The sequence below is a fragment of the Sinocyclocheilus grahami genome, unplaced genomic scaffold (genome assembly GCF_001515645.1).
Source record: "Sinocyclocheilus grahami isolate Dianchi unplaced genomic scaffold, SAMN03320097.WGS_v1.1 scaffold911.1, whole genome shotgun sequence".
Taxonomy (NCBI): domain Eukaryota; kingdom Metazoa; phylum Chordata; class Actinopteri; order Cypriniformes; family Cyprinidae; genus Sinocyclocheilus; species Sinocyclocheilus grahami.
In genome coordinates, this window is record NW_015506090.1 from 106,827 (window position 1) to 121,373 (window position 14,547).

The 14,547-nt window shown below is 36.5% G+C and overlaps 1 protein-coding gene across 2 annotated transcripts in view; it reads right to left on the minus strand.

The window, feature by feature from the left end:
- The window catches only part of ppip5k2 (diphosphoinositol pentakisphosphate kinase 2), a 48,210-nt gene that overhangs the window by 6,542 nt on the left and 27,121 nt on the right, over positions 1-14,547 (minus strand). The window contains exons 23-29 of one of the 2 annotated variants that reach the window (XM_016249104.1): positions 12,863-13,033; positions 10,506-10,547; positions 10,200-10,373; positions 7,327-7,399; positions 5,321-5,440; positions 1,079-1,141; positions 906-990 (exon numbers count right to left, since the gene is read on the minus strand). In XM_016249104.1, the coding sequence (XP_016104590.1) occupies positions 950-990; positions 1,079-1,141; positions 5,321-5,440; positions 7,327-7,399; positions 10,200-10,373; positions 10,506-10,547; positions 12,863-13,033 (684 nt within the window). In that variant the 3' untranslated portion in view covers positions 906-949. Of the gene's footprint in view, positions 1-905; positions 991-1,078; positions 1,142-5,320; positions 5,441-7,326; positions 7,400-10,199; positions 10,374-10,505; positions 10,548-12,862; positions 13,034-14,547 lie in introns of those variants that run through there. The other variant, XM_016249105.1, reaches the window with a different exon arrangement.

Below are 14,547 nucleotides of genomic sequence, written 5' to 3' on the forward strand. Positions count from 1 at the left end.
CGACAGACACAGTTTATTAACAGAAAATAAACAAAGTGTCCAGAAAAAAGGGAATCAAGTGTCCAAAATAAACAGGGGGTCTGGTGTCCTCGTCGTGCTGCAGGGTTCATGCAGGGAAGGGCAGTGGTCAGGAATCTGCCCACGGCGCTTGCCCGACGGCCGTGTAACGGGTGCGGTTCTCATCCGGACTGCGGGTCCGGCAGCTCACGACTCTGGCGGCACGGGAGTTCCTCTACGCACCCCTCCTGGACCCACGAGAACACCAGCGTGCGTGCACGGGGAAGAGACCGGTCTCTTGAGGAGAGGCGTGCTCGGCATTTAAACAGTGGCGGCGATGAGGCTCCATTCGAAGCAGATAAACATCACATTTTCATTTTTGGGTGAACTATCTCTTTAAGCTACATACTTATTGCGGTATTTAAAAAATTAATATCATAACAAAAATAAACACCGGTATTCGGTATGAACCGGTATACCGCCCAGCACTAAATACAATTGTTTTAAATAATGCTTCACATTTCAGCTATTCATTGATTTCCTCTTTAATTTATGTGACTCTGTTAGATCATAAAGTTTCGTGTATACTATAGAATTTGGAACTGAAAAAACACACAGAAAACATGTCAAGTGTTAGCAAAGCTAAAATATGCAGATAAATGTAAACAGGTTCAAATAAAAGGTGTTATATTAAATATATATCCTTTAAATAGGCTAAAGAGCAGCAAATTCTGATCACCTCAAAACTCAACATTTTTCATCCGTTTCTAAGAACTAGCTCATTCAGCCACAAATAAACAAGCAAATCAAGCAAGTCAAATTCTCTTTTTAACCATATTGTGCTTTCACACAGATGAAGGAACATTACATGCATTTCAAAGATTGCTGTCAGTTCCGAGACATAAACTGTTGGACCCTGGTGTGTTGAATGGGTATTTTTAGTCCTCTAACATTAATATTCCTGTTCCCAATCCTGTGGTTGATGGATGAACTCTATATCCAGAAGAACAAATAATAAAAAACTCAAAAACTGAATGTGAGGGGAAGAAGTGTAACTAGGAATTAACAAAAGCAAACATACCATTGGTTGGGTGTCGCGCAAATGAGATAGAAAATCTTTTTACAGCAGAACCACGCGTAGCCTCTGAGAAAGAGAAAAACAGGTACCTGAAATGTATAAGAGCTAACAGAAAGAGGGTTAAAGAAGGGCTAACGAAGGCAAGAGTGCATTCTCATCATCCTGCATGTCATGCAGGAAAGACGCGGAGGAGTGCTTGTGTTAAGTGTTCGGACAGCCATAGGCATAGTGATTAAAAACAACAAACAAACAAATCGTTCTGCTTTTCAATATGAAAGCTTTCCCTTCTGTTCAAGAAAACACCCCATATTAACCCTAGAATGCATAATGGGGGTTAATTTGACACGATAGAGCAGTAGTTTTCAATTCTGGTCTTGGGGATATATCTCACACCTGATTCAGTCACCAGAAGACAGCAGCTCGCTAAACTGACCACAGGTGTCACCCAAGAAAGTCCCCAGGACCAGGACTGAAAACCACTGAGATAGAGTGTGCTTTTTTATTTTTGCAAATTAAAATTCAAACAAAATACATTCATATCAAATTTGACTACTACTACTAGGGCTGCACGATAAATCAAAATGGATGACAGAAGTTAGACAGAAGCTGCGATTGTCATGCGTATCTTTCAGTGAAGCACGGTTCTGTGATCAGCAGTAAATCTCCATCCGAAGGCCAGAGGGCGCTCTCGCACTGAAACCCCAAATACGCCTCGCAGAAGAAACCCAGAATATGCCTATCGCTGCAGCTGAATAAACAGAAGATTCAGCTGCTTTCATTGATTCAACGTGACTAATAAACACACGACTACGGTCGGCAATATACGGTTTATCTGAGTTCTTATTATTATAATTTTCATTAAAATAAAGTATATTTATAATGCATAGCCTTTATCAATGCTTAAATACTATGAAATATGTTGAGTGTCTTCTGTGTAAGTAGCCACATCATCTCACAGAAGGACTGACGTTATGAAGTGAGTTTGGAGGAAAAATATGTTATTAAATTAGGTATTTTCACATGCTTTCAGATGGAGCAGCATTTACTACACAGAGCCGTAGTTCACTGAGAAGCTATGCAAACAGCTTTCATAATCGCAGAACGATTTCTTTGATTTCATAATCGCACAATAATATCGTCTGCGATTTTTTTTGTGTAGCTTGTCAGTGAACTACGGCTCTGTGTAATAAACGCTGCTCCATCTGAAAGCACGTGATGATTATTTCCTGCTCATTACAGAACCGGCTTTACTAACAAAATGCGCATGACAGACACATTCGATTAATAACTACTACTACTAAAAAGAGCTGATTTATACTCCATGGATTACTTAAAAGTTTGGTTTTAAAATTTCATATTTCATATCAGTCAAAAGTCACATCTGAGTGAATGTTAAAAACTACAAGGAACAGGGCAACAGGCATGTTCAAACTTTTGACTGGTACTGGTCTCAGGCCATTAAACGGAGTAAAATGTCCAAAAGCTAAAGGCGGAAATCTTTGTGCAAGATGTTAATGCAAACAGCATTACATTAGGACCCTGATATTATGTTAGGGCCCCTCTCGGACCGCCACGGTGAAGGGTTTGTTACACTGCCATTGGATCTTGGAATAACACACACAAACACCCAGTGCCATATGATAAAGACGACCCCATTTCACCCATCGTGACTCTCTAGGTTCAGCATGGCTATGTACTGGCCCTGCAGCAGAAGTGGCTGAAACTAAACCTCCACATACTTTCTTACACAAATGGATATAAATAGATGCGTACATGATTCAGGGGTCGGCCGACATTGGCACACAGAGGAGTAATCACTGTATACACCTGCAGACTGATCAACACTGATTTATGCATTGGAAATGTATCTGATTGAGGTCCTGCTAGCAATATTTTTGGAAAGATCTGATGCATCATGATAACTTGTGACTGAGCCCAGAGGATTTTTCAAATAATTTTGATGTCTTGTGTGAAGATGGCTGCCTCTGCAAGGATCCGTTATATAATCTGCTAAAGTTGCTAGTAAATTAATATCTCACATAAATACATGTTTGCTACAACTAATTATGCTGAACTGTATTTTTGGTATGGTATATAGGAAATGAACAACTGAACATTATCACTAAATATTAATGTTTTTGTGTATAATCAGATTCTTAAATGATTTAATTACACTGAAAAATAAAAACAGGATTCGTAGAAAAAAATCCACTTAATCCAAAACAGCCCCCATTATGCATTCATGTAGGTTTTTCAGGTTTTCATGCATTCTAAGGTTAAAGTGATATCGTTGCTATGCTTTCTTTTCTGATCCACAACAGCACTGCTGCTCCATGAACACATCTACAACAGTCTTGATTCACAACACTAATTAGCCATCGAATCTCAGATTTACACAAAATCATTTTTCCACATTTCACATAAAAAAAAAAAAACACAATCAGGACATAAAAGGTATGTTGAGTTCAATTTCTCCTCAAATAACATTAGTCAAGCTACAAACTTAGAATGATTTGAAGTCACTTGTTGCATTATTATAGCTGCACTAAAAAGCTTCCCACTGAACGGTTTCTATCACTGACCCTGCAACTAGTGACTAAAATGAGGTTTTTGGCTTTCACAGAAAGATGAAACGTCAGACTGGGCATGTCAACAGAACAGAAACTAGCCTCTTGGATAGGAAGATACTGTCTGCCTCTTTCACTGATCCAGATATTGTGCACAATGCAGACCTGTCTGCCCCATTCAGGTAAGTTTATTATTAAAATAAATAATAATTGCATACGAGAAATCAATGTTACCAAAAATCTCAACAGTTTATATATATATATATATATTTCATTCAATGTTAACAAAATATCCATACATAAATCTGTTCAAACCATTCTTGCCTTACTCTAACTGGGGATTGACTTGCCGGGAGATTTCTGGCTTCCATGATTTGTCATAAGATGTTTATGTCAAGTCTGTATTCAGAGATGATGCAGGTGTGGAGAAGGGAAATACAGTAAACCCAGAACACTACCATAGTGTACTCAAATAATAATAATAATAAAAAGCAAAACTGTCATTTTGAATTTTAGTTTCTGCTGTAGAGTTTCAGCCAATAATTTTGGAGTATCAACAACAGACAGATCAACAAATTACATAAAACTGCCTTGTATGCACTGTAATGAATTAAAACAAAAAATTTAAATTTACTAAATGAAGTTAATGTCACCAAATTCTGACTAAGTTAAAGTCTAAATTAAATCTGTTCATCATATAAAACATAAGACGTGAATTAAACTGCTTGATTCGTTTGGATTACATTTACCATGTTTTTCCATATTTCAGAGTCAACGTAAATCAAAGTTTTGGTTGCATGGCCTTCAACGCAGGTTCAGAAATATCTCAGGATTCATTAAAAAAATGCTTGTTGCGAAGATGAACTATGAGTTGGAGTGAAATGAGGATGAGTAAAATAATTTTCATTCATTCATTTCTAATTTTAGTGGTTGTACTTAGTTACATTTTTACTACACAGTGTATCTGAATAGAGCTTATGGCTTTTTATATTAAGATATATAGCTTTTATGTGAACTCAAATGAAATGTTTGTTATTCAGTTACTCTTAAATAATTGAAGTTACATGAAAATACTAAGGTATATAAGCTGCTGTAGGGAATGCTATGAAAACTAAAGGGAAGTTTCTTGGTCTCCATACATGAAGTTTTATAGACTGACTACCAAAATATGCTGTTTGCAGTATAGAAAATAGGGTATAGCTTTACTAGGGTAACATTACTTTACAAACACAGCAGAGATTCTGGCGAGACGGACTCTCGAGATGAATTTAACATACTGTACAGCTTGTGTTACACAGGATGGGACATAGACTACACATAGAATTAATTAAATTAACAAAAAACATTTTGAGGGATTATAGATAACAGCTTATTATCTTATTATAATAACAGGTTGTTCATGAAGCTTGCACTATTTATAGATCATAGCATACATTTCTTGCAAAACATATGAGGTGCAGGATCCAAAAAAGATCCTGAGGTTTTTGTAACATAGATCTCTCAGGCCAGACAGCCAGTGTGTGCCACTACGCAACAACAAATGATGACTTATGTCAATGCAACCAGTTGAGAACGAGCCGGTAGCTTCACACTGAAAACACAGATAAGACTCCAGAATTACTTAAAAACAGGGACGGGGATTCACCATTAGAAGGTGTGTGTGCGTGTTTGCACATACCATCTAAGAAGCCAGAGGAGGTCAGCTTTTTACGGTGTGCGTGAGCGTAATCTTGTAGGTTAGGTGCGCTGGAGGAGCCACCCAGCACCATGGTGCTAAACAAGCCAGCGCAATGAGACCCTGATGGGAGTTAGAGAAGATACATACAGCAATCGGGTGCTCCAAGAGACATACCGCGCAATGCATGCAGCATGCTTTTCTAGAAGATTCTTGCCACAGAATGAGTAGTGCAGCCTCACTGAAAGCATCCCATAATGACAGTAATGTCTTTTGTCATGGCAACCTAGTAAGGCAAACTGATCCTCACTTCTAGAGGAAAAAATTAATAACACTCATCGACCTATAAGGCTTTAGGGTCACATGATGTGACATATCGAGCAATTACTGACAAAATGAATGTGTAATACACTATAACCTCCTTATTTACTACAACTGCTGTAATTATTACTGCATTACCCAATGTAGACAACAATTATCATGATTATTTTGTGATATATGTGACCCTGGACTACAAAACCAGTCATAAGGGTACATTTTTTTGCATAAATAAGCTTTCCATTGATGTATGGTTTGTTAGGATAGGACAATATTTGGCCGAGATACAACTATTTGAGAATCTGGAATCTGAGGGTGCAAAAAAATCAAAATATTGAGAAAATCTCCTTTAAAGTTGTCCAAATGAAGTTCTTAGCAATGCATATTACTAATCAAAAATTAAGTTTTGATATATTTACTGTAGGAAATTTACAAAATATCTTCATGGAACATGATCTTTACTTAATATCCTAATGATTTCTGGTATAAAAGAAAAATCTATCATTTTGACCCATACAATGTATTTTTGGCTATTGCTACAAATATACCCCAGCGACTTAAGACTGCTTTTGTGCTCCAGGGTCACATATTTCATTATTCTATTCCATAAGTGTCATATAGTTGCATTTTAACAATTAGCATTAATCTGTATTGAATCTAATTAACCTGTATTGACAGAAAACATTTTGCTGTGAAAGCCCAGAATGTATTTTGCCTTTAGGTGCACACATTTATTTTATTTTTTTTACAGCTGCCAAAAAAAATAAATGAATAAAATAAATAAAAACTTTCTCAGGTGGCAATGTTTATAGTATTTATGCAAATGTTCACCCCTTTGTAGTGTCACTCATGCTGTGAATAGTAAAATATGAAAAATCCTTTGGTATGTCACATCACAAAGTAAAAACTAAATCACACAAGCTCTCAGTTGCTTGAAAGATTTTCACTAACTTTGTGAGGACTGACACACAAAAGACTTTCTTTCTTGGTAACATGTCCATGAGCTACTTTCCCTCCCCAAACAACATCCACATTTCTGTTTTAAATGTATATGAATATATAAAGCAAAGTGAATATATAAAGCAAAGCATCTTAGATCCAGTAAATGGTCACCATTTTAAGCACCTTTTATCTTCACTGCTTTTAAACTGTCCTGCAGTATGACAATTTTTTTTTTATGAATACAAAAATAATACAATTAATTTCTATTCTAAAGAATTAAAATACACAGAGTATAGCATGTCACACCGCAGGACATCCAATTGTATTTCATGTCACTTATCCTTCTACAAATATGTATAATACACAGTAAGGAAAAATGATATGCTTCAAACCATGTTTGTGTATATATACGGCCTACAAACACACAAAGGACATTACAAGCATATATGAGAGTCAGCACTGTATTAGTCAGCTGTGTGGCAAAAATCTTAGAGCAGTGTGTTTCAGAGTTAAGCTCACAGATAGTATTACACATTCAGTTCCAATTCAGACTCAAATTAATTGGTCATTAAGTTTGAAAGTATCAAGAGAGAGCAGCCACACCAACATCACACACAACAGAGATTAGAAATGGAACGGCAAAACATTATTTGGACATGTACAACCAGTATGTCAGAGCTCCTCCATAATAAACACCCAGCAACTTTCAGGACTTTATAACATGTGACATCCGTGAGTGAACATCTTACCTATTCCAGCTGTGAGCTTGAGATCCGGGTGCAGTCTGCTGGGTCTGCTGTGGCTGTTGTTCTCTGACAGAACCTGAAAGAGCACAAGCAGACAACGATAACTGCTTAACAAAACGTCATCCTTTATTCATCAAGTAGGTATATTCCAGACAGACAGATGTTGATAAGCAGCACTGTAAATATGTGAGTTCACAAAAAAAAACCGGCATGAAGGAACAGAAATGGACCATGCGTTAAGCATTGCCACACAGACTCCATTCCATATCAGACACAGGAAATGAGATCAGGAATGCAGAAGGGTATGCATTCAAACATGGCAACAGTTTATAGAGTATTATTGAACAAATCATATTCATATGCATTCGCATTCATGTAAAACCCAACAGAGCAGGGAACAGCCCGGTTATTTTTCTGTTAAAAATTTTCATTTCAGTTTCATGCAAAACTATCTACTTTGGGGGGGAAAAAAGAGGTTATTCTAGTCACAGAAAGAGGGTTACTGGACAATAAACAGCTCGGAGGTCTCTATGCCATCCTTCATGTCTGAACAGGTTTTACCGGAGCATCAGTCTTGGTTTCCCATAAACCCTGGCAGATCAAGTCACAGATTCAGCCAAGTTCTCAACTAAAAGGATTGTCAGTGAAGACAGTGGCAACAAGAATACACTCAAGGCACACATAAAAGTTTGTTTGGCCAATCACAATGCACTGGGTCAGCTGGCCAATCAGAGCAGACTGCTCTTGTCGGAAGGAGGGACTTTGTAGAAAACGAAGCGTTTAAGAGAGGCGGGGCATAGAGGACCTACAATAATGTACACTATTTGAAAAATAATGTGTTTTTTGAACATTAAAGCATGTCAACATATTCTGTTACACCAAATACACAGAATAATGATCTTTAAAAATAGCATCATATGACCCCTTTAATGTCATAATGTCAAAGCAATTTCAATCGATCTGAAAGATTTTGTTAACAAGATAACACACTTCACAAAAAAATATTGTATGTAATTTTTTCTGGTTGTCTACAGTTCAAGTGCTGAACTATCTACAGTTACTCTCAGAAGACTTGAGGGGAATTGATTGTAGATTACTAAAAAAGCACACCGTTTCAAGTGACCGATATGTGCTTTGATATTTTTTTTTCTTAAATAAAGACATTTTTAAATGTGACTAAAGTGTCTAAATTCTTTTTGGGGCCACTATATTTAGTTGAAAACTTAAGTTAATCTGTGCCACATCTTCAACTGTGTAAGTACTTGACCGAGGTTCCCACTTTCTTATAATGTTGGGCTGCACTTTGTTTTAAGATGTCTTAGTTACAGTGTAACTATACATATAATATTAATTAACTACATGTACTTACTATATGGTTAGGATTTGGATTGGGGTTACTTGCATGTAATTATGCATAATTAATTGATATTATAATAGTAAGTACATGTAACGTAACGAGGACACCTTAAAATAAAGTGTTACCTAATGTTGTGTAAAAACGACAGGAAAACTGACATGGAACAACCCAACCAAGCAATAATATCTTGCAAAACAAAGACACAAGCATAATTATAACATGTGGGTTATAATTATTGTAAAACATAAAAAATAGTGATGCTCACTAAATGGTTAAACACCATAAAAACGTCTTTGATTTATACTCTTGCTAAGAGCTTCCTAATGAACTGTGAAAACAAGAAATGAAGATCTGGCTGAGGACAGGGACCAATGAATATTAAAAGGTGCCAAAGCAGAAGCAAACTTCTGTCCTGGAAGAGATGAGTGACGAGCACAATCCACCCGATGCATACATGATATCAGTAACACGTATCCCACAGCAGCCCACAGGTCAAATCAAGCTGTCACTGAGATGGAGCAGGATGCAAAGGACAGCTAATGGCACAGCAGATGAATGAAAAGAGTTGAGTTAGCAGGCTAAACATGGATAAAAGACAGCAGATCGGTGACGAGAGAACAATAAAATACTGAAAAGTTATCATGACATTTTTAGTTCATGGTCTGAAGGAGCAGCAAAGACCAAAAGTATCTTTTTTCATAACAAATAAGTAATTGTAATACATACAAATCTACATGGTATGACATTCGGGTTAGATTCAATCAGTCTCATAAATAATAATAGTAAGTAGTATACATAAATAACTCACAAATTTTGTACAAAATTATTTAAAACCGAATATAACATCAACCTGAAATGGCATTTGCAACCCATTTTACTTTCTTAAAATTATGTATTTCTGAGGACATTCAACAAGAAAAAAGTGTGGGGCAAGACTTGAGTTCATCCATCAGGATACACTAAAACTAAATGTAATGAACTATTTATTAACAATTAACTATTGGCAAGAATTCCGATACAAAGACTGAACCGCCTAGAACAATATCTAAAAAAAATATATATATTTTATTTATTTTTATTATTATTATGATTTTTTTTTGCAAATTTCAAAACGGAGAAACCATTGGTCTGTAAAAACAAAGCCTGGGTGTTCAGTGTTGTGACATTAATGGATATTTTTGTCTAAATAAGGAACTACCAAATTTAGTAGTAATCACAGTCAATGGAGATATTTTAAAGAAGTTAGCACAAAAACATGATTTATGTGGAACATGAAGATCATCTTCTTCAAAAACATTGTAACTAGACCAAAACTAGTAAAACTAACTGAAACGCTGACTTTCTAGAACACAAACCAGTGCATTAAATATCAACAAACACACATGATGAATGAGGTAATAGTGCTCTCTTTTAATTCATCTGCTTATTAGGTGTCCTTGCTGACCGCCTCCAAGATCTCGAGTGTGAATGAACAATACGTTAGTGGTTGGTGTGAAGAATGAATTAAATTGGTAAAAACCTGTTGCCATGAGCCAAAAATACTGGATGTGAAAGCCAGTGATTTGGGGGAGACTGGGGAGGAAGTTATTTGGTCCCCTGATCTGCGTCTTCGACGCCCAGTACCCACACCACAGGTGTAATGAATCCAGGTACCTATAGAGTCAGGGCTAGACACACTCAGGGGGCTCTCTTCCTGGAAGTGAGACAGGGGGCAGAAACAGCACAGTCATGCAACGTTAACAACAGTCCGGCGTCGAGTCCACCAACATTCACTACCAAGGCCTTTGGCTCAACAGAAGACAAACACAGCTAAGTGTGCTCATACTTTGCCAGCAGGCGTCTTGAGAAAGTCTTTCTGCAATGGGGACTAAAAAAAGAAAACAAATAAGAGACGGTGGCAGTTTTTCAAATAATACACATTTGTGGGTGAGAAAAGCTTTGAACTGAAATATGAAAGACATGCTTTTGCGCCTAAGGTATTACATAAACGCTACAAGTCTGCTAGCTGAGCTGAATGAAAACCGAATGCTTGAAACAATATCGTGTGACATTAATATAGCAGGATGTTTTAATTTTCATGTCACACTGTACAATAATTCCAACATGTCATAGAATGAGAACAAGATGCGTTTAAATTTTAGGGCGAACTATTACTTTTATTGATATTCTTTGTTTTTTTAAATATAATTTGTGTTCAAAAGGTTTGGAATGGCATGAGAAAGAATGATGACGGAACTTTCATTTTTGGGTAAAATATTCCTTCAATTTAATTTTTAAGTTCACAAGTTTCTAAGCTCTGATCAACCAATACATTGCATCGTACCTTCTGTATTTTAAACTCGATTTTGATCAAATCGATCACTTTTCAACTTTCTTTTTTACATCTCATTAAATAAGGGATAAATCATGGCTAGGTATTCATAAAATGATTATAATGCACAACATGGACTTAAAGATCCACCTGACAAATTACATTTAAGTCATAGCTCCTGAATGCTTCTGTGTGCGCGAGTGACTGTCCGTGTCCCTGTGCTTCATTGAAGGCAGTGCATTAATTTAGAACGGTGATTAAAATGACTGGAACTACTGTTCTAACATTCCAGCCAATCAGATTAGAGTATTCAGACAGACCATGGTATAATAACCGTTCTAAATTATTTCCCCATTATTAAAGAAGCAAGGGCTCTGATTATTTGGTTATTCAGTGTAAATTATAGATGGGCATTAAAGGAAAATGTAGTAGAACCATACATTTAATTATTTTTTTGGGGGGGGTTAAACTAATAAACCTAAAAAAAAGAAAACAATCATCTTTTTTTTTTTTTATCCACAGTGCAACACTGTGGATTTCAGTGTAACTTTGAGCTATAAAAAAAATATAATGAAAATTACAGTTTGTAAAGTTTAAGGACAAAATCATCACTGTTATTATATTTTAAACTATAATGCAATATGTAATTCTATAATTGTACAACATACCCAGAGCAACAACGTGCTATTTTGCTCCCATTTTGAGTAATTGTAGATACTTTAAAATTAAATGCATGAAAAAACTGAAGAAACCAAAATATAGAAATGTCAAACTGATTGCTAAAAACAAAATCCAAATGGAAAGAATTGAAAGTGAAAAGAAGGCTTTGGCATAGTAAAAGTTAAGGCCATGTAAAAGCATATTCGCATTAATAGAGATGGTGTTGAAATTGATGAAAACGGCAAGCACTTGTTCACAGCAATGTATAATGAATATGTCACAGCAATGGAAAAATATATTTTAAAAAATATATGATTCTAGCTACGCACAGCATATTCACTACAGGTGAAAAGTTTGGAAACACTGAATTTGTTTTTTGTGATCTCAAAAACCTTTGAATTTAAAAGCTTATGCTTAAATGCTTTTGTAAACAAACAAATTTGATCATATGAATGTGCTCATTTACAATAAGGTCTTAGTTGTTAACATTAGTTAATATGAACTAACAATTAAGAATACTTTTATAGAATTAATATTAATTTCAATTTTAACGAATATTTTTAAAATCAAAAGTTGTATCTGTTAACATTAGTAACTGCACTATGAACTAACATGAAAAAAACAATGAACACCTGTATTTTTTACACCTGTACTAACTACTACAAAAAATATATGGCTCATTGTTAGTTCCTGTTAGCTAATGCATTAACCAATGTTAACTACTGAAACATCACTGTAAAGTGTTACTACATTTCTTAAAAGTAATATTTTAATTAGCATTATTTAAAATAGTCTGGCATACTTGGTAACTGAGTCTGTGCAGCATGTCTCTAATGAAGCGTCATTCTTTCATTCATTAAAAAAAAAAGATATATACAAATATACACACACACACACACACACACCTACCTATGCTGTCAGACTTGCACTACATAGCGAGCATGCTTTCATTTAAATTTGCTGTAAAAATTTGAAGTCTATGTAAATAAGCCTTAACTCCTATATTCATGACTGTCACTGTCAAAGCTCAGACTCTATTGCAGCTCAGGCTCTATTGTGCAGAATACACATATGCAGCATCTATATTTGTACACATATGTAAAAGAATGTTCAACACTATTATCAGAGAAGAATAGTAATTAACTGTGAATGACTTAATTTGATTCATTTAACAAAGGTGTTTAGAGACAACATACTGTGTAAGAACTTACTTCCACAGAGCCGATCTTTTTGGAGCGGGGAAGAGGGGACTTCCTGTGGATGTAGATGGGATCGGACACCATGGGGCGGAACATCATATGAGCTCGATCCGGCTCGTCACGTTTAGCACCACCGGCCTCCTCATCACTGTCATTATGGGGTTTCTTCTTGGAGCCTTCATTCTGAGACACATTTAAAGGGTTAGTTCACCCAAAAATGAAAATTAGGCTGTGTTTTACTCACCCCAGACTGAGCCATCCTAGGTGTGTATGACTTTCTTCTTTCAGTCGAATCCAGTCGGAGTTATATAAAAAAATTGTCCTGGCTGTTCCAAACTCTATCATTGCAGTCAGCGGGCGTTGCATGCATCAGTCCAAAAGAAGTTAAATAAAAAGTGCCCATCCATAAAAAAGTGTCTCAGACGGCTCCGGGGGGTGAACAAAGTTCTCCTGTAGCGAATCAATGCGTTTTTGTAAGAAAAATATTCATATTCAAAACGAAATAATCACTTTAATCTAGCTTGCGCCAGCAATTGTACACAGAAGCAGCTCCAGGAGAAAGTCAGCTTCTAATTAGTGACCGTTGTTTTGTTTTGATCTCTCCCCTGCACTTCCACGTGCGTCACTTCTGAGCGGCGCATGCGCAAAGCCGACCTCATACTTCATTCCCCCGGAACTGCTTCTGTGTGCAACTGCTGGCGCAAGCTAGATTAAAGTGATTATTTCGTTTTGAATATGAATATTTTTCTTACAAAAACGCATTGATTCGCTACAGGAGAACTTTGTTCACCCCCCCGGAGCCGTGTGAGACACTTTTTTTAATGGATGGGCGCTTTTTTTTCATCTTCTTTTGGACTGAAGCACTGCAACACCTGCTGACTGCAATGATAAGAGTTTGGAACAGCCAGGAAAATTTTTAATATAACTCCGACTGGATTCATCTGAAAGAAGAAAGTCATATACACCTAGGATGCCTCGGGGGCGAGTAAAACACAGCTTAATTTTCATTTTTGGGTGAACTAACCCTTTAAAGGGATAGTTCACCCAAAAATTTAAATTCTGTCATTAATTGAATAAATAAAATAAAATGTCGTTCCAAACCCGTAAGACCTTCATTCATCTTCAGAACACAAATGAAGATTGTGTGCAATACAACTGAAACATTCAAGGCCCAGAAAGGCAGTAAGGACATCGTTAAAATAGTCCATGTCACAGCAGTAATGTTATTTGGCATCTGCTGCCATTCACGAGAGTACCATGATGCATGCGTGTGATCTAGAGGTCTGCTACCCGACCTGAGCCCAACGGGTCCCGAAATACTTTTGGGTTTCGGGTCGGGTTCGGGTTAATGTTTAATGAATAGCTTCGGGTTCGGGTCGGGCTCGGGTTTATAGCTAAACTAAAACTATATGCAGTAGCCTAGGCTACGCTGCTTTCATAGACGCACGCACGCACATTATAGCACACGACAACACAGCACGGAAACTTTAATTAGTAAAATAGCTTCGACAGGCTACTGACTTGCAACTTTATATTTCTCTGCAATGAGGGGGTAAAATCACTGTTTTTGAAGTAACTAAGCCTCATTGCTTGTAGAGAGAGGCGCGCAGACGCAGGTTCACACACGCAACTTTCATCCCTCTCTCTCTCTCGCGCGAATTCAAATAAATGATATAATTAATTAATTCAAATAAATG